We start from the raw sequence: 26332 nt of genomic DNA, 5'->3' as shown, positions 1-26332 counted from the left end.
CTCCCCGCCCTGTGCTGCCCCACACGCGGGTTCTCAGGAGCCCGGCAGCGCCTGAACCTCGGGCCCTGGCTCCCCGATGGCTTTGGTTCGGGACCGCAGCCCAGCACCTTCTCTCCCGCCCTCATCCTCTCTGTGCCCTGGCCTGGAGACGCCTGTGAGGCCCAGGGGCATGCCGGGGAGACTCTCCCACCTGGGCCCCCTGCTAACCGCCTGTCTTCTTTTCGGTCCTTCCAGTGAGAAGCGCCACCTGCAAGTCAACGTCACCAACCCTGTGCAATGCAGCCTGCACGGGAAGAAGTGCACCGTCTCCGTGGAGACGCGGCTCAACCAGCCGCAGCCCGACTTCACCAAGAACCGCTCGGGCTTCATCCTCAGTGTGCCAGGCAACTGATGCGCAGGGAGGTGGGGCCGCCCGAAGCCCGCCCGCTAGGCTCCACGCTGGGAGGGGCCCCCGCCTCCCCTGCGGCCCCTCCGCGAGGCCCACCCCCAGCTTTCCGCCTTTGGCCTCCGTCTTCCTCGGTCGCAACTGTCCACAGCCCCCTCAGCAAACCAAAGACCCCGTGTCCTGTCCAGCCCCTAGCCACGCCCCGACTACAGCTCCCCTGCAGTCAGTGAAGGCCGCCCGCTGCCAGGCCAGGTCAGCCTGCCTGACCCCGTGACCAGCAGCTGGCCCTGCAAGGCGAGGGGTTGGGGAGCCCGGATGCAGCTTCTAGCCAAAGCCATGCCCCCGGGTCGGGGGAGGTGTGGGGGAGGGGAGCTGGGGAGGTAGCCCTCCTGTCTCCCTGGGCCCAGCTGCCCTCTCCCCAGGGTGATGGCAGCCCCATGCCCTGGCTCAGGGAGCTTCTCAGCTCCTCGTGGACCCCCTCCCCGCCAGCAGCCAGCCAAGGCCACCAGGTGAGCAGGTTCACCTGTAGGGCCAGCCCCTCAGCCCAGGAGCCAAGGGCCGGCAGTCTGTCCTGCCCAGAGCCTGCCCCCAGCCCCGTGGCCACCTCCCCAGAGAGCGCAGCGCAGGGGCTGCTCCAGGGATCACCTTACTTCACCGCGCAGCCTGGGCCGTGGTTGTCTTACACTTATTTTTGCAGCTTGCTAATCAGATATCATGTCTGCTGTGCCCACACTCGTGTCAGGAACGCTAATTAATAAAGAAAATAGAATGGTGGGCGGAGAGCAGGGGAGCACTCGGGGGTTTGGAAGTTGCCCCTCCAGACACCTCTGCCTCACACTCATGTGGAGAACCAGGACTGGGGTGAGAGGGTCTGAGCCCCAGGAACTTGGGGAAGTGGAGCGACAGAAACAGTGCGGGGGTCCTGGCACTGCAGGCCAGGCCAGGAGAGCCGCCGCCTTGCCAGTCCCTGCCCAGCAGAGAGCGCGTGTGCTCCAGATGCTCCCAGGACCACCCTCCTCTGGGCCTCAGCCGAGGAGGACGCCACACACCCCTGGGCAGCCCGGGCCTCCCGGCCTGGAGCCTTAAAAAAAGGAAAGACTCAGGCACCCACTGTGGTCAGGGGGCTGAGGGTGAGCCCACGCCCCAGGAGGAGGCAGGCCGGGTGTCAGAGGGATGTGCTGACGTTTTCTTCGCTTTCTGCCACAGAGGCTCCCCCTGCCACCCCCCTCTGTGCTCCCCTCCTGCCACGCCGACCCACAAAGCATACCAGGTGCCACCTCCTGTGCCTGCCGCGGCCCCCTGGCCGGCTCCCAGGCGGTCCCAGCAGCTTGGTCTCGCGGCTGCCCCACCCCTGCTTCCCAGGGCTCGAGCACATTCTCACCCCGTGCAGTGCACAGCAAAGAGCCCCGCTGGCATCCTGGCCTTGGAAACCCATTCATCCTCCAAGCCTGGTCAGCTGCCCGCACGGGACCCCGTTCAGCAGCGCCCGTAGCTTTGCCAATCGCCTTGACACTATCGATCCATCTTAACTGGAACATCACCTCTCCTTTCCACTCGTTTCCCCAAACTTGTTGCTTTACTAGATACATGGAAATGTATGTTTTAGACACACCAAAAAGAACATGCCAAACGAGTGCCGTTCAGAGGCTGGAGAGGACGGGGTCTGGAGTCCTGCCCTCCCACGTTTTGGTGTCGCCTCTGGTCCCTGAGCCCTCAGCCAGAGCACCACCGCCGTCCACAAGTACTTTTTCATGATGTCCTACAGGAAGTCACAGTGTGTGGCAAGTGAAGAAAGAATTTCAGGTGTGATCACAGTGCTGAGGGGAAAGCAGGAGGACACAGTGATTGTATGCAATGAAGTGTTTCTTTTGATTTAATTAAATGCGGTTTTATGGTTTGGTGCGTATATTCCTATTTTCCATTAAATTAACTTTATTTCTAAAGCATATTTTGATTTATCATCAAGAGCAATAAAGCATTAAATCTTACATTTAAAGGTGTTCTGCTCTTTGAATTGAAAACTATATGTACAGTTGTGAAATTCTGGCTTCTATAAACTCAACTGTTATCCCAGAGGATGGAAGGGAGCATTAAACACAAATCAGGTAAAAATGGAGGCTAGTTTACGTGGGGCTGTTGATGAAAAGTATTCAGTAGTGAGTGAGCAGCTGTGGGGAGGAGGAGCCAGGAGGCGGACAGGCAGTGGAGTTAAATCCAAACACTTTCTCCCACCATTTTGAGGCCTGTGCACTAGACTCGAAGCTCATTGCTTTCAGGTTTACTGAAATCAAAGCACGTATAGAATAAAGGCAAGGCTGGGATCCCCAGGGCTGCAGTTCGAGGAGAGGTCTGAGTGAACCGTGGCTGGTCAGCCTCTCCCCGAGCCCTCAGGTTGGGGTCAGGGAGCTACAGGCAAGCAAGGCCCTGCGGGGAGACGGGGCATCCCCAGCACCCAAGGGCCCCGCAGCCAGAGGATGCTACCGGGTCCCCAGTCACTGGCGGGACAGAGCCCACAGTGATGGCTTCTGAGTCAGACAAAGGAGGTGCCCTGATCACAAGGCTGACAGCTTCCAAGGTGCCACTTGAGCAGGTGCAACGCGCCCCGCCCCCAGGCCCAGGGCAGCTCCAGCCAGCGGGGCACAGGGCCAGGGAGATTGGAGGGGGGGGACCAAATCCAAAACGCCAGGTCCCAGCGGCTCAGGGTGGTGGCGTGAGTGGGCACAGACCGCTGGCAGTACAACCAGTAGGGGGACCCACCCTTGCCACAATTAGAGGCTAGGGTAGCTGCTTATCTGGGAGCCCCGGGGCTGGAGTTCTCTCTTTCAGAAACCTGCACAGAGCTAGGCTGGTGGGGTTGAGCCACACGGGCCCCTGCTGGCCTGGGAGCCTCTGGGCCGTGGGCCACGAGCAGAGCCGGGCCCAGAACACCTGGAGCAGCAGCCTTAGTGCCAAGCCGGGTGCCCTGCAGGACCCGCTGAGCCAGCCCTCACCAGGCCATGCCTGGGCCCGACCCTCTGGCTGGAGGTCCCGGTCACCCAGCTCCGCCAAGCCAAGGGAGCCTTTGGAGAGCAACTCCTGAGAAACCAGAATTGACTTAACCTGTGCTTCTTTCTTAATCACCTTAACATGAACGCGCTTGTTAAGGCCCCTCCCCCTAACCCTCCCTCCTCCCATACTCCCCTCCCCCACAGTGCAATCCAATTATGTTTGGAGCGCAGGAATCATTTATAAGAGGGGCCCCCAGCCTGCTCGTGAAGGATGTGCCCACAGAAAAGGTCTATGTAATGGATGCTCAGTGCATTTTATTGACTCAGCACAGTACAAAAATAAATAAAAATAAGGGAAGGGGAATTAAATTACAGCCAAACTGAGCTTCATGACCTTGTCAGATTATAAACCACACATACTTACAAACACGCTACGCATACATACAAAATGAGACAAATATAAATTAATATTAACAACACCCACAGTTTGGTCAAAGAATAGCTACAGAAGAAATTGCACTAAAAAACCAACATACATCGCACGTGTGTAATTAGCAGTTTCAAATATACAGCTATGAATAATTCTGAGTGAAAAAAATGGCACATTTTCTTTTCATTGCAAGTTTAACAACTGCTGGAACAAAACTAAGTTCTAATAACTGCATGGAAAGAATATATCAACCCTTCAGGTTTACAAGAAAAAGAGAAAAACCAAATCCTGAACTATTATTCCTGTGACTTGTTCTGTGCACGGGTGTAGTTTTCACAGCCATCTGTTCTAAGATTATTTTTCTTAAGACACAAAATGCTCCTGGTTTGCATGCACAATATCACTGTAAAAGCAACAATGAAAGAATAAAGGTGTTTTTTTTTTTTTGTAGGTTAGTTTTTTCCTTTTTTTTTTAATTGTTCTAAAAGTAGTCTTCATAGCAGCATGTCAAATGGGTTCATTGCTTGCACACTCAAGTATATCAGTTCCTTTACACAATACTGATGACCAGTGCAAGGGAGGGAGGAGACCCCACCAGGCTTCATATTGATGGAACTAGAGAGTTCTTTCCTTAGTCCCCAACCACTCCTGAAATTTGCACCGCCTCCAAAACTTAAAAAAATAAATATGGAGAGAGAGAGAAGGAAACACACAAAACTGGAATCCTGCGGATGCGCCTTCCCGCAGTTTCAGGCCCAGCGCAGCCCGCGAAGGAGCGACTACAGACCCACGCCCCTGCTCTTCAGAGTTGGCACCCGGACCCCCCTCTCGTGTGCCGCCAGGGCCCGCTGCCCCCACGGGCCTCCTACCTCAGGTCACACATGGCAGCAGGATCTGCACAGACGGGCTGGGTGGCAACTCCAGCAGAGAAGAGACGCCGCGGCGAGGTCCGCGCCAGCAGCCGCAGGCTCCTTCCAGCCCCGCGGCAGGTTATCTGGCTGACCGGCCGAGAAAGGCTCAGCGTGGGCCTCGGGGCGCAGCTGCAGCCAATGCTCTCCCGCTCGGGCAGGCCCTCTTCCTCGGGAGCACCACGGGCCCGCAGGCTCGGCTCCGGGCCTATTAAATCGGGACCTCAATTTCACAGCTTTTTCTTTTTTCTGTGAATTTCAGTAGTGCTTCTGCTGAAATCGGCAGCCACCTGGAAGCTAATCCTATGTAAAACAGCCCCCTGCCTCCCCCCAGCCTCTCCTTCCAGCACCCCCTGGGGGACCGGGACTGGAAGAGAGAATTCTCTGTAGCATCTTCACATCAGTCTTTGTTCCCCAAAGCCGAAGGGACAGAGGAAGACTTGCTCCCTTCTCTTGGTCCTCTCCCAAGCCCCAAGCCACCGATCTGGGAGAATTAGAAAGAAAATTGATTAAGTACACATCATGTGTTTTTACAGCCACCAACCAGGCTAAGGTGGAAACCAAAACCAGCAGCTGCAATTGATCAGTTGTAGAATCAGCAGGCAATCAGGAGTTCTGCTCCCGTCTTGTTAATTGTCTCCAAGATCCAGCTGTCTCACTGGGCCTTTCGGGACAAGGCTTCACCTTCAGAAGAAACTGAACTGTTTGGGAACAGCTTTAAATCAACAGGGGTGAGGGCGGGGGTACCTCACTACCACTACCACATCACCCTGATCCCTGACATCAACCCCCACCCCCCCGCAGCTCTGCAGGACAAACGTCACGTGCACCAGCAAGAGGCCTTAGCCCTTAGGTGGGCACCGGCTCAGTCCCAGGCATGGCAACCCCACCTGCCCAGAAGGCAGGCTGTTGACAATGGGCACCTGAAGCTGTCCTGGCCTTCACCACAGGGTGACTAAGCTGCATGATTCAAATGAAAAATTCACCCAGGAAAGGAGTTGTCCCCAGCTTCACCCCACCCCTTTAGAGCTGGGACCCAAATGAAAGAACTTAATGAGTCAAACCAGCTCGTTAACCAACACTGCCAACACCGCTGGGAGCAGGGGGAGGGGGGCGAGTTCCACGTCTCCACGAAAGGAAAGCCCTTCTCCCTAAAAAAGAAAAAAGAGCAAACCAGGGGCGTGCACGGTCAAACGACAGGACACCATCTTTGCACCAGGCCGGCTTCCCCTCAATTGAAGAGGCTGTCCCAGGGCCACGGGCATCTTGCCTCACAGCCCCACATGCGGCTCGGTCAGGGTGGCTGGCTCCAGGAGCCTCTGGGAGAACGGAGGACCCAAAACGGGACCCGGAAAAGGGCCTCCAACCAGAAACTCCAATTCCTCTCTGGGCTGCCTGGCTGTGGGGAGCAGATGGTCCAGCGAGAGCACAGGCGGCAGAGGCAGGTCAGTCCTTTGAATTCCCCAAAGTGAGAGATCAGGAGCCAGGGTGGCTCTGAATACATCTTCTGAATTTTGCACAAGGTTCGGGAGTTCAAAAGCATCCAGAGTTCTTGGCAGGGCTGAAGAAAACCCCAAGGAGAGAAGGTGGGAAGGGAGAGGCCCTTGGTGGCTTCGCTAGACACATACTGTACACAAAATCTGATTTAATAATAAATTTTTAAAAATGAATTGAATCCTTGAGCCGTGATGCAGGCTAGCGGGCTCACCGGTCCAGCCCTAGGAGGAGCCGCTTCTTGTCCTCCTGGCCACTCTCGTTCTTCAGGTCGGAGAACACCTGTGTGAAGTAGTGGGGGTCGGCGTTGATCTGCAGCATCTTGGAGCTCATGAGGTTGATGACGGAGAGGCAGCGGTCCCAAAAGGCCTCCTTGCAGCTCTCCACCAGGAAGGGCTTGAGCGGGTAGGAGATCTCATTGCCCATGTAGGAGTAGGAGAGGTACAGGCAGGTCAGCAGGACGGCCTGGAGCTCGTGGTCGGAGCCCACCTCGGAGGAGATGACATCCCGGCAGAGCATGTAAAGGAAGACCACGTTGGCGGGCGTGATGAAGCCCTGGTCCTGCCAGCCCTGCAGGAGCAGCGAGCGGTCCACGCTGCGCAGCCAGAGCACAGGGTCCGTGGGGGACAGGTGCTTCAGGCGGTAGCACCGGCGACAGAGAAACTCACCCAGGCAGCGCAGCAGCTCGCTGGTGGACGCCTGGACGATGACCCGTTTGGGCGTCCCTGCGGAGGTGACGGCAGGATGCGGGGCCTTCTTGACGGAGGAGGAGACCCCCGTCTGGGAGCCCGAGAGCTGGCTGGCAGGGGGTGCGGGCGGCTGCGCCGGTGGGGGCTGGGCGAACGTGGACAGGTTGGCGCACGACAGCGACTTCTTCAGGTTCTCATTGTTGAGGTGCGTGATGTTGTTCTGGTAGCTGCTGTTGGGCTGCACCTTCTTGGAGTTCTTCTTCTTGGCCGACACGGCCACGATCCTCTTCCAAGGCAGCACGGAGATGATAGAGTGCCGCTTCAGGTTCTTGTCCTTGGCGTTCTTGCTGTTCTGCACGGCCGTGTAGTGGCCCACCGTGGCCGCGCCATCCTCAAACAGCGTGGCCTTCCGGTAGCTGGGGGACAGGGACAGCACCGTGCCCATGGTGCCGCTGCGCGCCGGGCGGGGACCTGCGCCCCTGCGCGCCCAGCCTGCCGGCCAGAGGGACGAAACAGCTCACCGAGCCCGAGGCGACCAGGGGGAGGCCGGGGGCGCTCCCGGGGTCGCGTGCCGCCCCTTCGGATCTGTGTGGAAAACAAGATGGTTCTCAGCACCAGGCGGGGCTCGCGTCGCGCTCCTCCGCCCCGGCCTCGGCGGCCCCGCGGACCTGGCCCCGGACCCGCGCCCAGGCCTTCCCCGGCCGGCACGGCCCCGCCCTCGCCCCCGCGCCGCAACCCGGCCGCTCCACTGCGGCACCGGCACCCGCGCCCGCCGGGGTCCGGATGGCAGCGCGGGGGACCGGGAACCGGCGGAGGCGGCCGGGGACCCCGCCTCGACACCGCGCGCGGCCGCGACCCCGGCCCGGCTCCCCGGGGACAGCGGACGGCCCGAGGCGCAGGCTTACCGAGCAGGTGGCTCCTGCGCTCTGCACCCTCCGCAATGCGCGCCGCGGCTCGACGCCGCGGTCCCGGCGCTCGGTGGGGCTCGGCGGGGCTCGCGCTCAGCGGCGGCGGTGGCGGCGGCGGCTCCGGAGCTTCTGTCCAAGGTTCTGCAGGCGCCGCGGCCCCGCCCCCCGCTCGGCCGCCTTCGCCGCCGCCGCGCCCGCGCCCGCCCCGGCGCGCACCTCAGCGGCCTCCCTCTCGGGCGCGCGCGCGGCCCACGCGCAGGACCGGCCAGGCCTGGTCTCGCCCGGGAACCGGAGCCGCCGCCGTGCTCAACATCAGCTGCGCGCGGTGCTGGCAGCGACACGGCCGCGAGCCCCAGGCGCCGCTCTACTCGCCGCGCCCCATCCAGGACCCGGGCCCGGGCGGCGGGTACTCGCGGCACCGCCCCGCCCCGCGGGGCCGTCCCCCTCCCGCACTGCTTGCAGCCCTCTCGGCGCCGCCCCGCCACCAACAGCCCAGCCGTGTGAGGCGCGGGCGTACAGCGCAGCCGAGCTCGGGCGGGTGGGGAAGCTCCGGGCGGGGCGGGGCCGAGGGCCGACCCCGCCCGCCGCCCCGCCCAGACACGTGCTGCCTTTGTTCCCGCCGCGGCTCCGGCAGCTGCGGGCCGCGGGGCCGCCCTCGGCCGCGTCCTCGCCCTGGCCGCCAGAGAAGCCATCCACGGAGGCTAGGACCCCGAGCAGCCTCCTTCCATTTAACCTCCTCGTCCCCGGGGAAGGAAGCTAGGGAGCTCAGGGAGCAAGGTGGGGAGAGGCTAAGCCTTTGCTGAGGCCGCCTGAGTGCCCCGAGCATCCCGAGGGGACTGTCCCATCAGTTTTGAGTGCCTTTCCCTCCGGGATCTCCGTTGCCCCATCCCAGGTAAATGCCCACGGCCCAGGTACAGAGCGACTGGCCTTCCCACACCACACCTGGGACAGAGCCCTGAGGCTCCTGGCTCGGTCGCTGCCCCAGAGAAGGGCCAATACTGAGCCCATCACAAATGTGACCTCAAAATTTCCACCGGCCCTCTTACCTGTTATAGAACGACTGAAGCAACTGCTTCTCCAACCAGCCTCTGATCTGCTGATTTAAATATTTTTCATGCTAAGCATATATAATTTGAAGATTCGGTGCCCATAAAATTAAATTCTGAGTAAAACTCTGGTTCTAATAAGAACTTTTCCTCTCACAAGGAACAAGAATCCAGATCCTTCACAAAGGCTATTCTTCATTTGTTATTCTTTTAGTTTAGTTCTGGAGATTTGACTCAGATTTGACCACAAACCTGGGAAACAGGAGACTTAAACCATACCTTAATCCAAATTACCGCCTCTGGACCTGGTGATGAGGAAGTGGCAATCCAGGGAACACCCAATCCCCCGACTCCCAGACCACTCACTCCAGCGCACAACCTGTGCCAGTTCTGCCAACTGCTCTACGCAGTAAAGAAATCTGGTATCAAACAATGCTACCATCATCAGAAAGTACTAGAATTTGCTAAAGTACTACCCAGAGATTCCTCTGTCAATAGTGGCAACAAAGCTTTAGGGGCCTTGGTGACCATATAGTGGGAAATGCATCACTCTGTACCCAGAAGGCTACTTCTTGTAGAGTCCTTGAGAAACATCCACAGTAGCTGTCATCTTAACGTAGAAGATAAAGGCAGGCCCTTAGCCCAGTGTGCCCCTCCCTCTGAACATTCCTCCGTGTACAACCCCTACCTGCTCTTCAAATGCAGCTGTCCTCCATAGTGAGGAGCTCTTAAGACTCAATCTCCTCCAGGTCCACTGGCCCAATGACTCTCTTCCTAAGGCAAAGTTGGACCCCAGCCTTTTTTCATCCTGCCCCTAATGGAGGCCCAGCTCCTGAGTTGGCCCTTGTCCACATTGCCTTTCCTATGTTGAGCAGGGGTTAAGTGCTTTCCACTTCCCGAAATATGCTTAGATTTCTAAGCCTGTAATCCACCCCTCAGAACTATCTGGAGCCGCCCTGTACTTACCTGTACCTACAAAATTTCAATACTAACTATTCCAATTCATGGTGGGCAGTACCAAGCTCCACTTCACCCCACCCCATTTCCCAAACCATGGACGCCCACATTGGCCTGGGCCTTTTCCAGCCTGCGTCCTCTCTTGCCTTTGTCCAGCCAGCTCTCCCCTACTACCTTCAAAAAGAGCTCTTGGCAGAACCACTCCAACCTCCTCACACTTGTCAGAGGCAAAGTCGTGTGTGCAGCAGAGCATGAATGGGATGGCACTGCCAGCACAGTGGCTTTTGTGACCGAAGAACCCTGAACCCTGTCCACCCGTGTTGTGCCTGCTCTGCCTGTTTTGAGGCACCACACCACTCCTCTGCTCACTCAACACACCAACCACCCCCCTCCCCGTCCAAGCTCCCAGTACTTCTCCAACTGCGAAGCAAAGAAGGAAGAGCTACCATCTGCCAAAAATGGCAGATCAAGGACCCAGGAGGCAGACCTGGATGAATGATGCACAGCTGTTTTCTTCCCAGTCTTCACCAGAGAACTGCAGGGAAGCTCTCCAAATCCCACCCCCATCAATCAGCCTCTTTATCCTATAGTGTATCTCTAGCTGCCGGAAAAGCCAGCCTGCGTGTTACATGCACGGCTGGGATGTCCATGCAGAGTTCCCATCCTCTGCATGCCCCCTTCCCATACCACTCTGAGGAAGGGAGGCCAAGGCCCCAGCCAGCCAGCTCCCAGAAAGGGTTCCAAATAAAGCAGGTCTGAGCCCTGGCTCCTGAGGAAGTCGTGCTTTGTTCTCTCAGGCATCACAGAGCAGCATCTAGTGGCCTCTCTGGGCAGCACAGGTTACGTAACTAGCATGCAGCAGGGCTCCACAGCCAAGGGCCGCAGCCGCCGCTCCCAACGCCATCAGGATCTCATTAACACACAAGGAAGCCCAGGCACCGTGAAGCCTGGTGCCAGGAAGGGCCCATAAGTGAGGGAGCCAGGCCCATGCTAGCCCGTGGCCACCCCACCCTCTCAGCTGCACCTAGATGCAGCTTATCGAGGCCTGGGAGGGGAAGCAGTCCCTCGAGGTCTGGAGCAGCGCTGTCCAAAAGAAACCATGAGCCACAAATGCAAGCCACGTAGGTAATTATTTTCTAGCAGCCACATTAAAAAAGTTAAAGAAACAGGTATATTTTAATAGTACATTTAACCCAATAAATGCTCAAAATATTTCAACATATATAAAAAAGAAGTTGAGCAATTTTTCATTCTTTTTTCACATTCTTCAAAGTCTGGTTTGTTTACATTTGCAGGGCATCACAGCTTGAACTAGCCACAATTTCAAGGACTCAACAGCCATATGGGGCTCATGGCCACACACTGGACAGCACGGGTCTGCAGGAAGTCAGCAGACCTGCCCAGGGAGATGAAGAGAAGGTTGCTGCCCCACTGAGCTCCTGGGACTGCCCTCCCCCCACTGCTCGGGCTCTTGATCTCTTTGGAATATTTTTGAAGTCCTTTATTGAAGCACAACTCTTCCTTAAGTAAAACTATACACAGAGACACAATACTGAAAGAGAACAGAGAGTGGCTCGACTGGAGTTGGTGGCTAGAGCCCACCCTCCCTCCCAGTGGCCCCAGAGCCTCACATGACAGGTCACTCCCAGGGTCTGGGGGGTAGTATGAAAGTCAATCCTTTTGAACAAGATTCCAAAAAACTAAAACTAAGCCACAACTGAATGCCAGGGCTCTCCAGGCACCTGTACTTCCATGACTTCATGTAACACTCCCACCACAATTACCTAACAAGAAAGCGCCATCACTTGTCGTGTAAGTGAGGAAACGGGCTCAGAGGATATTACAACCCAAACCCCATGTCCTCACTGGACCACGATGCCTTGGAAAAACAAAGGTAACTGAGCCCCATTTCCCATTTTAGCCCTCACAGACCAACTTTCTCACCCAAAGCCCTCCACTTGACCCCGGATCTAAAGGTCTCCCATGAAGCAAATGAGACAGTAGAGCTTTGTCCAGTCTAGAAGGCTACACAGAGCTGTCTGGACTTGATCAGAAGCCCTCCAGCACTCAAGAAAGGACACTTTTTGAAAAAAAAATTGTTTTTATTGGAACTCATCTGAACATCAGATATACCTGGTGTTGGTTAGCAAGAACCGTTTGTACATTTGATATTGATGGTGCCAAAACCAAAACAGTGACTGGACATGATGGGGAAAGATGTTGAGAACAAAAACCTGATTTTGGAGAGGAAAATAAAAACCAGTCAGATTCAGTGAGGATGCAAAACCTGGTACAACAAAATCCTTTTACAAAATATAAATTTATTACGAAAACCTGGAAGGATAATCTGACAAAGGGAAAGAAAGATAAAAGGAGGCCAGCAGGAAGGAGGCAGGAGGAAGGGGAGAGGAAAAAAGAAGACAAAGAAGAATGAGAGGAAGAAGAAAATATAGCTGAGCACAACAGAGGTGCAGAAGCTTACCTGCCCAAATGGCATTAAAGCCTTGCTATGTAATCTCATCATAAAACAAAGCATGCTGGAGTACAGTGCTCTACCTGCCATCCGTTCCATTTCTAAGAGGTAAATAAAGAAAGCTCCCTGGGAGGGGGACATGAGGTTGCTCAAAAACCCAAAAACAAAAATTGGGAGGAAAAAAAAAAAGAACAACACACCCCACAGTCTCATTTCCGATGTTCACTGTTTAAAAAAGGAATAAATCCATCTGACAGCAGGAGAGAAGCAGGGGGATGGGGAGAGAAGCTGAAGGATTTCAGACAGCCTGGCTCCCCTGGAGGGGGGAAGGAGGAAGGAAGAGAGACATGGGATGGTCTCCTGGTTGAGAGAAGGGGAAAGAGGGGGAGAGAGAAAAGAGCAGAGGAGAGGGGCAATTAAAACACTGACACCTAATCTAGTTTACTGTGTTAAAAAGAGCCACATGCACAGCAGGCCCCCTGAGGGCCCACACTGCTCCCCATGTGGCCATGGTGACACTAGCTCCTGGCCATGTCCCCATTCCTTCCCAGGTCGGAGCGGAGCCGTGCAGGTGCTGCTGCGGCGGTGGCGGCGGCGGGACCTTCGGCCAGTCTGCTGGAGCCACTGTTGGGGGGAGGGCGGGGGGATGGGCCACATGGCAGGGGAAAGGACACCGGAACGCCTCATTTCAAATAAAAAGGAAAATAGCAGTCTATACACAGTTGTTTGTTTTGGTTCAGTACAAACAGAATAAAAAGTCGTTGCTTTGATAGGCGAACACCCAATTCTGAAGAGGAGGCGAGGTGACGCCCGGCGGGTGGGTTAGGAGCCCCAGTGGCTGGCGGAGCGCCTGGCTTGGCGGCCCTCTCCCAGGAGGCAGAGAGCACAGCTTTAGGTAGTGTAAGCCTTTTTCCTTTTATTTAGAATAACCTTTTTTTTTCTTTTTTTTCTTTTTTTAAGCAATTTCCCCACTCCCAAGTTGGGCCAGTAAAGATTACATGAAAACTGGCACACCTATCGGCTGGAATACAGATGCACCAAATGAGGATTTAAAAACTTTCTGAGCGAAAAGTAGAACAGAAAGAAAAAATCTCCTAGCATTTTCCCCAAAGGTTTCACTCTCCCGCCACACACACTCTCCAAAGGACCGCTACAGATCCAACTCTGCAAGAGAAGACAGAGCAGTGTCAATCGGGGAAGCCGCAAGGCCACCAGGAGGCTTTCAGTCTCGACAGGCAGAAGACAGCGCTGCCCAGGCCCGGGTCCCGGAGTCAGCACTCACCTATGTCAGTTTCTTGGCTTTGTTGTAGAGGGAATCCACTACTTTACTCATGTTCTGAATTGTTTCCAGAGCAGCTTCATAAGTTTTATCTACTGGGGGTTCATCAAAAATAATCAAGACACCCTCCCCCTGGTCCAAGATCCCTGCAGAAAACACAAGCAAACCCAGGTAAAAGAAAGGATTAGACACATGAGCATTTGAGAAGCAGCCCACTCCCTAGCTGCCTCACTTTCTCCAGAAAGGAGGGGAAACAGAAGTCATCTTCCTGTTCCATTCGTGCATGTTTATTACACTCTCATCGCAGGCATGAGAGGGGCAAGGATCCCAGGGGACCACCAGGTGATACAATGGAGCATCTTCTTTCAAGATAAACAAGAGCATGATGCCTCTTCACCATTTCATCACCTCCGCCAGCCCCCTCGCCTGTATGACTGTTACTCACCATGAAATTTCTTGTCAAGAATCATCTGTGATAATTTCCTTTCCACGTCGGCCTAAAATCAAAGCACATGATTAAAGGGCCCAGCATCTACTAGTCAGAGATCATACTGACATGAAAGGCTTGTATAAAAGGATCTTATGGCAAACGGTCTGAAAATAAAACAGCAACAATGCATCTGCAGCTCTCAGCCCACGGTCCCCAGTCCCCACTGAGAAGCTTGGGAGCTTTGCAATAAGGCCCAGCAGGTGTAAATGGCAGCCTCTCCACATGCCCCTTTCCCCATCCCTACCCTCAAGACAAGCTCAGGACTCCTTACCTTGGAGAGTTTGATGAGGCTAGATATGTGTTCGATCTAAAAGGAAAGGTAAAAAGACACCAACACTGAAAGTTTTACTTCTGCCTCTAATATCGGGATGAGGGTGGTGCTGTATCTTGAAATCCTGCCGAATGTCTCTACAGGGATAGATTCTCTTTGGCTGTGCTTAGGTCTCTTGTGCTTGGTCCATCTGCCTACCCTGCATCACTACAGACAACAAATACACTCCTGTCCCATACACCCAGAACAGAAAGCGTTTACCACACACACAGTGACTGCAAAAGCCAGGCGGAGACTGTACTGAAAACAAGCAGGGGCAACCTCGCCAGCCTCTACCCCACAGCATCCCTCCCTCTCCTTGACTCTCATTCCCTGTCAAGAAAATCCCAAGCTCTTGGGGGTCTCTTGCCCAGCAGGCACACCCTTGGAAGTGAGTTCCTACTCTGGATGGTGTGGGAAGGGAGGTGGCTACAGTGAGGACGCCTAGCCAGAAACCCCCTGCCACCAGAGAAGAGCTAGGGTCCCCAAGAGGGTTCTTACCTGTACTCGGGAAAAAGGCTCAATGACTCGGATCAGATTCTGTTCCAGCAAGTTATCATACAACTTGGCCAAGTGTGTGCTGATGATTGGGTCATCCCGGAGCTCTGCCCGGTAATCTGTCAGAGCCTGCCAAGAGAGCCGAGATTGGCACAGAAAAGGACTTGAAAGTCACGCTACTCGCAGCTTCCTAAGTAGTGTGCTGACCCTTGTAACTACATGGTTGACTGTAGTTCTGGAGGATTTGGGAAGATGAAAGAACAGCCACGACTGAAGGCAAAAGAAAATGAAAAGAAGTAAAAGACGGAGCCTAACCCTAGGCACCATCTTCCCGTCCAAAAGCCTCACATTGACAGCTCAGACCATGTAAGCCCTAAGAGCAGCTCAGCTTGCAAGCTAAATTCACTGCAAAAGCAGTTCTCAATATGTATTCCACAGAACAAATAAGGCCTCCATGGGGGCAGGAGGAGGGGGGATTCTCAGGTTAAATAATAGGAAATGCTGAATTCCACAGCTAGCTCTTGGGGTTTTATAAGGAATATCAGCACAGAAAACAAAGTACCTTTCTAATTTTGTTTAGCCCTAGTGTTTCCCAAATATCTGATCACAGACCCTTTTTTTAATCCCTACTAGAAGTGTTCCATCCAAATTTGGGGATAAAATGATCTAGACTCTTTGTTTATTTGTGTATGTGATTTATTTACCTTTAGTAATGTTCTCACAATATCCCAGCCTCATGTCAGCTGTGCTATAAGGTGTTAAGGGAAGCAAGCAAATCATGCCAAGTAAGGAAATGAAATTGGCAAGAACCTCAAGGAAGATGATGAACCCTGGGGACAGTCAGAGAGCCACATGGTCTAGTTTCTGTCCATACTACTTTTCTTCCTGGATCTAGGTTTTAATTAAGTTGGTCATTATACTCAGACTAAGAGAGAGGCTCAGAGAAGTATAAGTCTCACCCTATTGCTTAGACAAGTTTTTCTCCCTTTCCAAACCTTCACAAACATTGAGTGAAAGGCACAGGAGGCAAGGCCAGCCTAGAACTTCTGTCCTAAGGAAGTGTCTTTCAGCCCAGATGCACACATCAAAACTTCTCTTCTGTCCACAGAGGAGAAGCAGACCTGGCATTTCTGGAGCTGAAGTAACATCTAAGACCATGCCGCATGGTGCTTGTGTCAGACCCTGACACACATGAGCTGTGTGACCCAGGCCTCCTCTTTAAATTCCAGCTTCCCCAAGCATAAAATACAGGTAACAGGTTTGCTGTGAAAAATTAAATGAAAGGGGACTTCCCTAGTGGTGCAGTGGTTAAGAATCCACCTGCCAATGCAGGGGACATGGGTTCAATCACTGGTCCAATGAGGAGCCCACATGCAGCGGAGCAACTAAGCCCGTGCTCCACAACTACTGAGCCTGCACTCTAGAGCCCGCGAGCCCCAACTACTGAGCCCACGCACTACAACTACTGAAGCCCGCGCTCCCTAGAGCCTGCGCGCCACAACTACTGAGCCCACGTGCCGCAACTACTGAAGCCCACACGCTCTAGGGCCCACGTGCCACAACTACTGAGCCCGTGTGCTGCAACTACTGAAGCCCACACGCGTAGAGCCCGTGCTCCGCAACAAAGAGTGGCCCCCCACTTGCTGCAACTAGAGAAAGCCTGCACACAGCAACGAAGACCCAACGCAGCCAAAACAACAACAAAAAAATCAAGTGAAAGAAGGACGACAGAACTTTTTGAAACTGAAAGGTACTGTATATAAATGAGGTATGACAACTCAACAAGTTTCATTGTACAAAAGTGCTTAACTACTTCCTGGTTTTGATACTGTACTATAGATAAGATGTAACCACTGGGGAAAACTGGGTGAATGGTACATGGGATCACTCTGTACTATCTTTGCAACTTCTTGTAAAACTATAATCATTTAAAGATTAAAAAAAACTTTTTAAAGTGCTCAAATGCCCCTCCCCTCCACCAGTTCCCTACCAACCCAATACCTTGCTTACCTTTTCAAAATCTGCCAGTGATCTGTTCTTGCTAGCCTGAGCCACACATTTTAATGCTTCTGTCTAAGAATAAAGAGAGAAACAGTGAAAGTGATCTGCATACTCACATCCCAACAAGTCTCATAAGGAACATGCTATGTCCACACAACTTCTGGCTGCAAGGAAGAACCTGCCCCACCACTGCTCTTCTTCAGAGGCCTAGGAAGAAAAGCTAGAGGAATACCACTGTGTGCCAACCAGTTTCCCTTTGAAAGCTGAAGTGACTTAAAGGTACTAGGAAATAGGAAGTTTTCCAAAAAAGAGACTTTGATAAAACATTCTCCAAAGATGACAAGCTAAAAGGGAAAATGGCCAGAGAAGTGCGATTTCCTCCCCCCTCCTCCAAGACTCCCTATCCCTACACCCCACAGATGCCTTCCTGCCCTCAGACTTGATCATACCTTGTGCTTTATAAAAACTCATTCTGCTGGGTTTGGTGCAGGGCACAGACCAAGGTTTACTTTCATTAGGCCTGAAGCATCAAAACTCTACGTATCATACTGAATGTTAAAACCCCAGAGTGATGAAGGTATAACCAAGGGTTGAGGGGCAACTTCTAACTTTATAAAACGTTATAAAAAGTACCCAACCAAGCTGTTAAGTCTCTACTCAGCACGAAATCTACAACATTCATCTTCCTGAGTGCCTGACTCCTGCTTGAAAGCTGTCATCAAGGTACAAAGGACCAGAGGGAGCTCCTCTTGTACCAGCCTATGTACTTAAACAAGGAAGGTAGTCTTATACTGCAGACTTTAAAAATGATGCAAAGCTAATCATTAGTGTAGTTTGTCTCCAGCATTTGTCCTATAGACAGAAAAATGTCATAATGAGAATAGCATGAAACTCAGAGCCAGATAACCCAAGTTCAAAGTCTCGCTTCACCATTACTAGTTACCTGGCCTTGTTCTGGACACTTGACCTCTCTTAGCCCATCTCCTCAACTCTAATTCTAGATATGATAGTGAGTCTTTCACTACAAAAATAACCAATATTCTTTTGGTCAAAACTAGGAGCTGATCTGAAACTTTTTCTGATGAAAAGCCAATTAGGGCCACTTGTATAGAAGGAAGAAATCATCTGTTGTGGACATTCTGCCAAAGATACAGTGAGATAGCCAACGTGTCTGTTGTTTAGAGACAACTGCATTTGAAACCTAGAAAGACTACTTTTACTTTACCAGTGATAATCAAGTAAAGTACAAAGTGATGATGCAGACATCTGAGACATCATCTTTACACAGGTCACACTCTTACCTATTCAGGCATAAAAGCCATCACAAATAGGGCTACCGACCATCAAAGGTCTCTTCTTGACCACACCCAAACTCAGGACAAGAGTGGGAAGGTACTGATAAGAGAAGCACTTGAATGAGTCATCAAAACCTAGTTTCTGCACCAAGCAATCTGACCTCTCTAAAGCACATGCGCAGCAGACCTTACCCGGCTCCACACTCTTGGAGAATCCAAGATTTCTTATTCCGCACATTAAATTTCCAAGCCAAGATCATGGTAGATACACTTTCCGGTCGAAGCTAAATGCAACCTAACTCACTGTAAATGCTACAGTTCAATTCTGAGTTCTGTAAGTTCCTCAAACCACCCGATACCCACAAGAACACCAAACATTGACTTTTCAGGCCAAGAATTAACAATACAGGAAATATACCGAACGAGCTTAATGAAAAGAAGAGGCGGGAAGAAAGAATGAAGAGCGGAATGGAGACCTGAAGAGCACGGTCTCACTGAACACCATGTCTAATAACACGCTGCCTCAGAGTGAGCAGAGATCAGAGCCGCAGTGAAGGCATCCCCTACCTGCCTCCCCGCATACCGAAGTGCAAGCTTCCCGCTCACCAAGGCCTGGACATCTTCTGGGCTAAAAAGAAAATACATACTCGGTCAACTGCTCCAGGATGTTATGCTTCTAAGCATATGTTTAGGCAAATATCTTTTCCTCTGAAAAGACTCTGCCCACCCCTAAACCCACAGGCCTCTCACACCACAGAAGCTAGGCTTTCTCCACTCTGGGCTCAGTGCTGAAAAGCAGCAAAACTGAACATTAAAAAAAAAGCCACACTGGGAATTCCCTGGCGGTCCAGTGGTTAGGACTTGGCGCTTTCACTGCCGTGGCCCCGGGTTCAATCCCTGGTCTGGTCAGGGAACTAATATCCCGCAAGCTGCACGACATAGCCAAAAAAAAAGAAAAAAAAAAAAGAAAAAGAAAGCCGCACTGAACCTACCAGAAGTAATAGACCCAACAGGCAAAATGATACATATAAATCATATCCCAGTATAACAGATCTTTCAAAACACAAGCCCTGTTTAATCCCAAGATCCAAAAAGAATCCCAGTCAGTATCTCATTTAACCCCAAAAAAGAATGTGGAATAATTCTGTAAATCTTTAGAAAAAGATCTAGCTGTCATACTTGCCATTGTCGCCTTTTTCAAACCTCTCCCTAACCTCTCCTTTAACCACTCCCATTCTGGGTGGCCCAATGGCTGGTGGTGGTCTGTAAGCCATTTCCTGGCCCTCTGTCCTGTGCTCAACAACTCTCTGGACAGAACTGTAGGATGAGGAGAACACTCAGAGGGGCTGGGAAAAAGATTTCTGAAATCTGTCTCCCCAATTCTGAAAGACTAGCAAGGAAAAGTGCTCTGGATTACCTTCGATCCTCCCATTCCACCTCAGTCAGCCCCACAAGGTGGCAGCCACTGCTTCTGTAACTGGCCAAACTCCCTGCCCAAGCCATCTCTGCCATGGCAGAAAATCTTAGATGAAGGACCTGAGTTCTCATATCCCAAAGTTAATGTGCACCTACGTGTTGAGCATGATTTTGCACAGCAACATGTACTTCAGAGATGTGATGGCCTTGGGGCTATCGATGGAGTCATAACCCTCAAATGCCTCATAGAAATATGAGTATGCAGTTTTCCAATCCTTCTCCTCTGCTGCATGGATAATACCTGGGCATTGAAAAAAAAGAGTAAGAACCATATGAAATAATAGAACCATAAAATGTCACAGCTGGGAAGGGCCTCAAAAATCTATCCCAACCTCATCTACTTATTGACGATGTCAGGAAAGAATAAAGGACCTGCCCAAAGTCACTGCCATCTAGTGGCAAAGCTGGGATTAGAACCCAGGTCTCTGGCCTCCCAGTTCAAGTCACCTTTCCAATATTAATTCCAAAGGAGTTAGAGACCCAACAAAAGGGGATCCTAAAAACCGCATACGGTAACATCTTTTCGCACCACCACAGCAGTCCTGCTAGCCATTGGAACCACTAGAAAAGGCCACGTTTACCCTCCATGACATTACCTTCATGGGTCAGAAAACTGACACAAACATCCCTCCCTGGTCTGCCCAAATTACTAGTTTTAATAACATCAACCATTTCTTTAAGGTAGCTTTTCTAAACTTGACATTTTTATAAGTAAGCAAGCTTTCATGAGAGAGAAAAAAAAAATCCAACCTCTTACAGTCTCATTTCAGATACTGGTCATTTATAGATAGATGTACCTTTGCCTTGATGCGATCAGTAAATGGATTTCACGTAATGCCAAATCCATGAACTTAATTGTACACAGTTAAGCAGTATTTCCTTAGGCTGATACGCTACACTTCATCTAACCAGTTCTCTTACTGTTTAGAAGTTGGGTTGCTCCCAATGAGCCTAACTTTGAACCTGCTATTACTTCCAACCTATGCTATCACGTGGGATGACGTGAAAATTAGTTCTTCCTAGCTTGGAAGGCAACTAAGCCCTAAGATTCTGTGTATCAGTTCTAACCCTGCCTCAGCCACATCCATTTGTTTACCACAGGGTTTCCCAACTTTTCCACATCAAGGTACACGAATAAAGTATTCAGCACACTGGAGTAAAAGGATGAAACTGCTCACACATGACCCCAGGGGATCACTGTTTCAGACCACCCGTCACATACCTGTGTGCCTGGCATGCCAGTTGGGAACTTATGAATTAATAACCACTACTGAGTGATATGTGCCAAACCTACCCAAAAAGCCTCCTGTTTAGAGGCTGAAGGAATCAGGTCCTTCTCCTACTACTGTTCTTAACTACAGAGGCCTGGAGAAAACCCACCCTCCTCTGTAGCCAAGGAGACCTCCCTCAAAAATATCCAACAGACTACTAGCGCTGCCAAATTAAATGAGACAAATGCCCATTTTCCCATTTTTCCCAGTCCAGAGTTAGAATAGACCAGACAAAAAATAAGACTGATTAAAAAAAGAAAAAAGTAAAGAAGAACTGGTATACTGCTTTCCAAAACACATTAGCAAATAGAGACCACATTAGGACTACAAGTATCACAGCTGGCTTAGGACATTTATTATTTAAAGAAACAAAACACTAGACTGTTACTCATTCAACACAAGTATTAACAAGGGCCTACCATGTGCCAAGCACTGATATAACTACTATAGAGAAAATAAATATGAATAAGGCCCTGAAGGAGCTCACAGTCTCACAGTTGTCATCAAAACAGAAACAAGGAGATTCGTACCATAATATGTACCAAAGAATGTACCTTTCATAGGGAAGTCCAAAGTAAAGAAGGCACTGAAGAGGGTTTGTAAGGCAGACATGTGAGCTTGATCCGGAAGGATGCATAGGAGTTTGCCAAGGGGAGAAGATGGAAAGGGGAATTCCAAGCACAGAAGACAAAATATATAAAAGCACAGGAGCAGGAACACATAAAGTCATTTGGTGACTAGGACTGAAAACCAGAGATAACCATGAAAAGGATGTCTTCCTTTTGAATGCACTGTTAAAGTAAAATAGCCTGGGGATAATGGGGAACCATGGAGTTACACGATCAGATTTGTGTTTCCAAAAAATGACTTTAGGACTAGTTAGCAAGATGGATTGAGAAAAGTGACTAGGGACAGTTAGATCAGTAAAAGACTACTCCAGTGGTCCGGTGGCATTAATTAGAGCAGTGATTGTAGAAATGGAAAAGAAAGGGCAGATTTGGAGAGAGACTCAACCTGATACATCAGAAGAAAGAGTGACTGAGGATAATTAGTCAAGGGAGGAGAACCAAGAAGATAATGCTGTCAAAGAAGCATGGAGTGCTCAACAGTGTCAAACCCCACCAAATCTGACAGAGGATAGAGGGGAGTTACTGTCTTTCAAGGAGTCAACAGAGACACCAGAGTAATGACATTCTGTCAATTTTTCCAAGAAGCCTGACAGAAAAGGAGAAGACAGCAATTTTAAAAGGACAAAAGGCTGTGCTTTTTCAGCTGGGGCCGTTCAACGACTGAGAGGAAGGCAGGGGGCCGGGCTGGCAGGGCTGGCGGGGCGCCTGACCGTGGCGGCAGCAGTGCCCTCAGCCAGGCCCCCTCCCGCTCCCCTGCCCCTCTTGTCCACGTCCCCCCAGCAAGGAGGGCGGCACCAATGGTGGTGCCTCGGAGGCCGGCGAGAAGAGGGAGGCCGTGGGCAAGAGGAGGCGCCTGGGCTTGTTGGCCACCGCCTGGCTCACCTTCTACAACATCACCATGACCGCAGGGTGGCTGGTACTGCCTATTGTTCTTATATGGAAAAAGGAACACACAAAGGTTTATATGGAAGTATTCAGAAGACACTTAAATTTTTCCAGACATTCGTCTTGCTTGAGATAGTCCACTGTTTAATTGGAATTGTACCTACTTCTGTGCTTGTGGCTGGGGTCCAAGGGAGTTCAAGAATCTTTATGGTGTGGCTCGTTACTCACAGTATAAAACCAATATAATTTATCACCTTATATCCTGTCGGAGTTGCTGGTGAACTTCAGACGATACGCGACATACAATATACGCTGCCTTACCACACGTGAAGAAAACAGGAATGTTCTCAATAAGACTTCCCAATAAATACAATGTCTCTTTTGACTACTATCATTTTCTTCTTATAACCATGGCCTCATGTATACCATTGTTTCCACAACTCTACTTTCATACATTACGTCAGAGAAGACAGGTGCTTCATGGAGAGGTGACTGTCGAAAAGGATGATTAAATGATCCCTACAACAAGGTGCTTTTTCCAGAATAACCAGGATTACTTGAGTCCAAGTTTTAATAACAAGAATAAAGAGCTTGATGAGAAAAAAAAAAAAAAGACTGAGAGGAAGATCCAAGTGGAGACGAGAAACTAGACTTAGAATTGAAAAACTAAAGACTTAAAAAAGGACAGGTAGAAGGATCATGCTTGATAATGGGTAAAAACGAACAATGAAACAAATTCTGGGGAGGAAAGAGAAATAAAGAAGGTTCACATAAAAATGGCCTCTATTTGCTCTGAGAAATAAGATGCAAGTTCATCTCTTGACCATGAAGAAAGAACATAATGAAGAGCAGTGGCTTAAACAAAGTGCCGGTATTTGGTCAAAGCAAGGTACTGTGTGATAAGAGCTTACATTCATCATCTCATTTAATCCTCACTCCCATCCTATGAGAAGGTACAATTATTTATCGCCATTTTTCAGATGAGCTAAAGAAAAATTTAAGTAACTTGCCCAGTCACACAGCTAGAAATTTGCAGAACCAAAATTTCAACCTAGAAAAGTCGTTTTCTAGACTTTTTTCTAGAGCTTCTGCTTTTAACCTGAATCACAAAACATGCCATTTGATACTTACAATACCTGAGAGGCAAGTATGGTAGCTATTATCTCCCTCTTACAGTTTTACATGGAAACAAAGATTGTGAAGAGGTAATACCAGGTAACACTAGTTAGTCCTCTGACTCCAATAATGCTCGTTCAATTTTGATAAGTTATAACTAATAAAAGCTGCTGACTACAAGAAAAAGTATTCTATTGCCAATCCATGGCCTCCTAGCCCCAAAATTCACACACTCCATCAGAAAGCAACCCACTACACTCGACTGAAATGAGGGGGTTGGGGGGGGAGGGTGTCCTTCCTCAGCCTAGATCTGAGGCCCTTTAGAAAAGTCCAACATGATTTACAAAGATCTCCAAGTGACAAGACACTTGGGTTAGTCCAATTCTGGAGAGAAGTGCTACCATTCTAAGTAAGTGACTAAGATGGAAGATAAGGGAGAGCTTTTTAAACCTAAGTGAGACCTCTCTAGGGTGTTGGCTCTAATAATCAGTTTGCCTGGTCAACCACAGGTTAAGTATGTTCTTTATATATTTTAGGCAGTTAACAGCAAGTGAAGAGGAGAGGGGCAGCGAGTGAGAGAGGTAACCTTCCATTGGTTTCTCTGAGGAAGCTTGAGCCAAAACAGCCAATTTTATTCTCCAGCCCTAACCCCCCAGTCCTTTCACCTGTGAGGTAAGATGAGCTTTAAGAAAACATTGGGTGTTACCTGACTGCATATCCAAGGTGGCCTGCAATTTAGGGGGGCAGTAAATGGCATTTGCTGTGGTTCGAGCAGAGGTTAAGGCAGCTCGGGCTTTTGGCAAGTTGCTCAGGGCATGGTATGTTTTGCTTTCTAAAAGCTGTACTTCCACCAAAAGGGCTTTATCATCCATCTTTTTCAACTCCCGCAGCAACTGAGAACCTGGAGAAAGAAAAAACATATACCCCCTTTGTTAGCCATAATCTTAATATTTTAATATCGTAATATTTTCCTCTCACCCTCATAAGAACACTGAGAATAAAGAAACCTGCCTGAACTCAAAAAGAGGTTATTTATTTGCAAGATTTAAATTTTCTGCTAATGTGCTATCTTCCAAAAGAGAAACACAGATCTCTTTGAAGCCTTTCCGCACACAAAGGACATTACAGCCAAGAATCATATAAGCTTACTCCTAAGATTTGAATACAGTGGGAATCCCCACCCAGAAAATGCTGAAATTACTTATCCAGTTCAGACAGACACTTGATCTCACTCTCTTCCTGTCCAATAATCACAAGACTACATAAGAAACACCAGGCACTAGGGTTGGTGGGGGAAGGAAAGAGCTTTGGATATACTAACATTCTCCAAATACACCTTCTTCCCCATGCTCAACATCACTAGTTTAGTCATTAGGGAAATGTAAATCAAAACCAAAATGAGATACTACTTCACACCCACTAAGATGGCTAAAATTAAAAAGACAGACAATATTAGGAAATGTTGGTGAGGATGTGGAGAAACTGGAACTCTCCTCATACATTGCTGGTGAGAATGTAAAATGCTGTAGCCACTTTGGAAAACAGTTTGGCAGTTCCTCAAAAGCTAAACAGAGTTACCATATGACCCAGCAATTCTACTTCTGGGTATATACCCAAAAGGGAAACATGTCCACATAAAACCTGTTCACAGCAGTATTCATAATAGCCAAAAAGTGGAAACAATCTAAATGTCCATCAACTGATGAATGGATGAATAAAATGTTGTACAGCTATACAATGGAATATTATTCATCAATAAAAGCACTGTTATATGCTACGACACAGATGAACCTTGAAAACATTATGCTACGAGAAAGAAGCCAATCAAAAAGACCACACACTGTATGATTCCATTTATGTGAAATGTCCAGAATAGGCAAATCTACAGAGGCAAAAAGTAGTTAGTGATTGCCTGGGAAGGTGGACAGGCAGAGATGATGGATGGGGAATTAATGGGAAGAGACAACTAATGGGTACAAGGTTACTTTCCGGGGTGATGAAAATATTCTGAAATCAGACAGTGGTGACAGTGGCACAACTCTGTGAATATACTAAAAATCACTGATTGCACACTTTTAAAGGGTGAATTTTATGGTCTGTGAATTATATCTCAATAAACCTGTTTTTTTTTAAATGCTACTAGTTGTTTGAACCATATGAAATTTCCATTTTTGCAGGATAAGAATTGAATATTGGCAATTTTTTCAACTTAATAGATCATGAAAGCTGTGTTCTTCCATCTGGAGCAAACAGTCCAGATGTATCCATTAATTAAAAAAAAAAAACAGCAGGCAAAGATTTCACAGTGTTTAAAAGCCAAAAGGAAAAGGCTTTAGTTGACCCACTTCAGGTTTCCTATGTATTTGCACCCAGTTAATTTCTTGATTTTTAAAATAGATTTTAGGAATAATTATAAACAGATACAGTAGATGTGAGAGTAAATACAAGCAATTTGACCCTTTTGTTCTCTAAAGTTGACAGTTAGTTTCTTAGAACTTCTAAATGGCATTTTTCCATGACAGATTCAGTAAATGTAAGCCACCCTAAATCCTTCTTAGAAGTAGGCAGAATATAAATTATTAATATGTAACTAATAAGAGTAGCCAGGTTTGGAATACATTCATTTAGCCAGCTACAGACGCCTTACTAGCTTCCACCAGCTTACTTACCCAAATGCAATGCTTCCTGGTACCTCTTGGTATCAAAGTACAAAGACACCAGTCTTGCCTAGGAAAGAGAAAAGGCATTGACTGACGGAAAGGGGAGGAAAAAAGCCAAAGAAAGAAATCAAAGATTGACAGTCAC

At 49.8% G+C, this 26332-nt stretch overlaps 3 protein-coding genes and 1 pseudogene across 3 annotated transcripts in view; 2 read left to right on the top strand and 2 right to left on the bottom strand.

Annotated features, from left to right (window-relative positions):
• Positions 1-2381, top strand: part of MYO1D (myosin ID) — a 355807-nt gene extending 353426 nt beyond the window's left edge. Inside the window, exon 22 of the mRNA XM_007190161.2 lies at positions 235-2381. Coding sequence (XP_007190223.1) covers positions 235-391 — 157 coding nt within the window. The 3' untranslated portion in view covers positions 392-2381. The remainder of the gene's footprint in view (positions 1-234) is intronic.
• A 1288-nt stretch (positions 2382-3669) lies between these two features.
• On the bottom strand, positions 3670-8293 carry CDK5R1 (cyclin dependent kinase 5 regulatory subunit 1). Its single transcript, XM_057537060.1, has 2 exons — positions 7799-8293; positions 3670-7478 (listed from the first exon to the last, which is right to left on the bottom strand). The coding sequence occupies exon 2, from the start codon at positions 7336-7338 to the stop codon at positions 6415-6417; it is 924 nt and encodes a 307-aa protein (XP_057393043.1). The 5' UTR covers positions 7339-7478; positions 7799-8293; the 3' UTR covers positions 3670-6414.
• A 3592-nt stretch (positions 8294-11885) lies between these two features.
• Positions 11886-26332, bottom strand: part of PSMD11 (proteasome 26S subunit, non-ATPase 11) — a 29644-nt gene continuing 15197 nt past the window's right edge. Inside the window, exons 5-14 of the mRNA XM_007190159.3 lie at positions 26197-26254; positions 24234-24428; positions 19723-19867; positions 18718-18778; positions 16865-16927; positions 14858-14983; positions 14318-14353; positions 14002-14053; positions 13560-13702; positions 11886-13441 (exon numbers count right to left, since the gene is read on the bottom strand). Coding sequence (XP_007190221.1) covers positions 13560-13702; positions 14002-14053; positions 14318-14353; positions 14858-14983; positions 16865-16927; positions 18718-18778; positions 19723-19867; positions 24234-24428; positions 26197-26254 — 879 coding nt within the window. The 3' untranslated portion in view covers positions 11886-13441. The remainder of the gene's footprint in view (positions 13442-13559; positions 13703-14001; positions 14054-14317; positions 14354-14857; positions 14984-16864; positions 16928-18717; positions 18779-19722; positions 19868-24233; positions 24429-26196; positions 26255-26332) is intronic.
• On the top strand, positions 20227-22923 carry LOC114238848 (very-long-chain (3R)-3-hydroxyacyl-CoA dehydratase 1-like; annotated as a pseudogene).

This window comes from Balaenoptera acutorostrata, chromosome 20 (assembly GCF_949987535.1).
Source record: "Balaenoptera acutorostrata chromosome 20, mBalAcu1.1, whole genome shotgun sequence".
Lineage (NCBI taxonomy): Eukaryota > Metazoa > Chordata > Mammalia > Artiodactyla > Balaenopteridae > Balaenoptera > Balaenoptera acutorostrata.
This window is presented reverse-complemented; position numbering and strand designations above follow the sequence as displayed.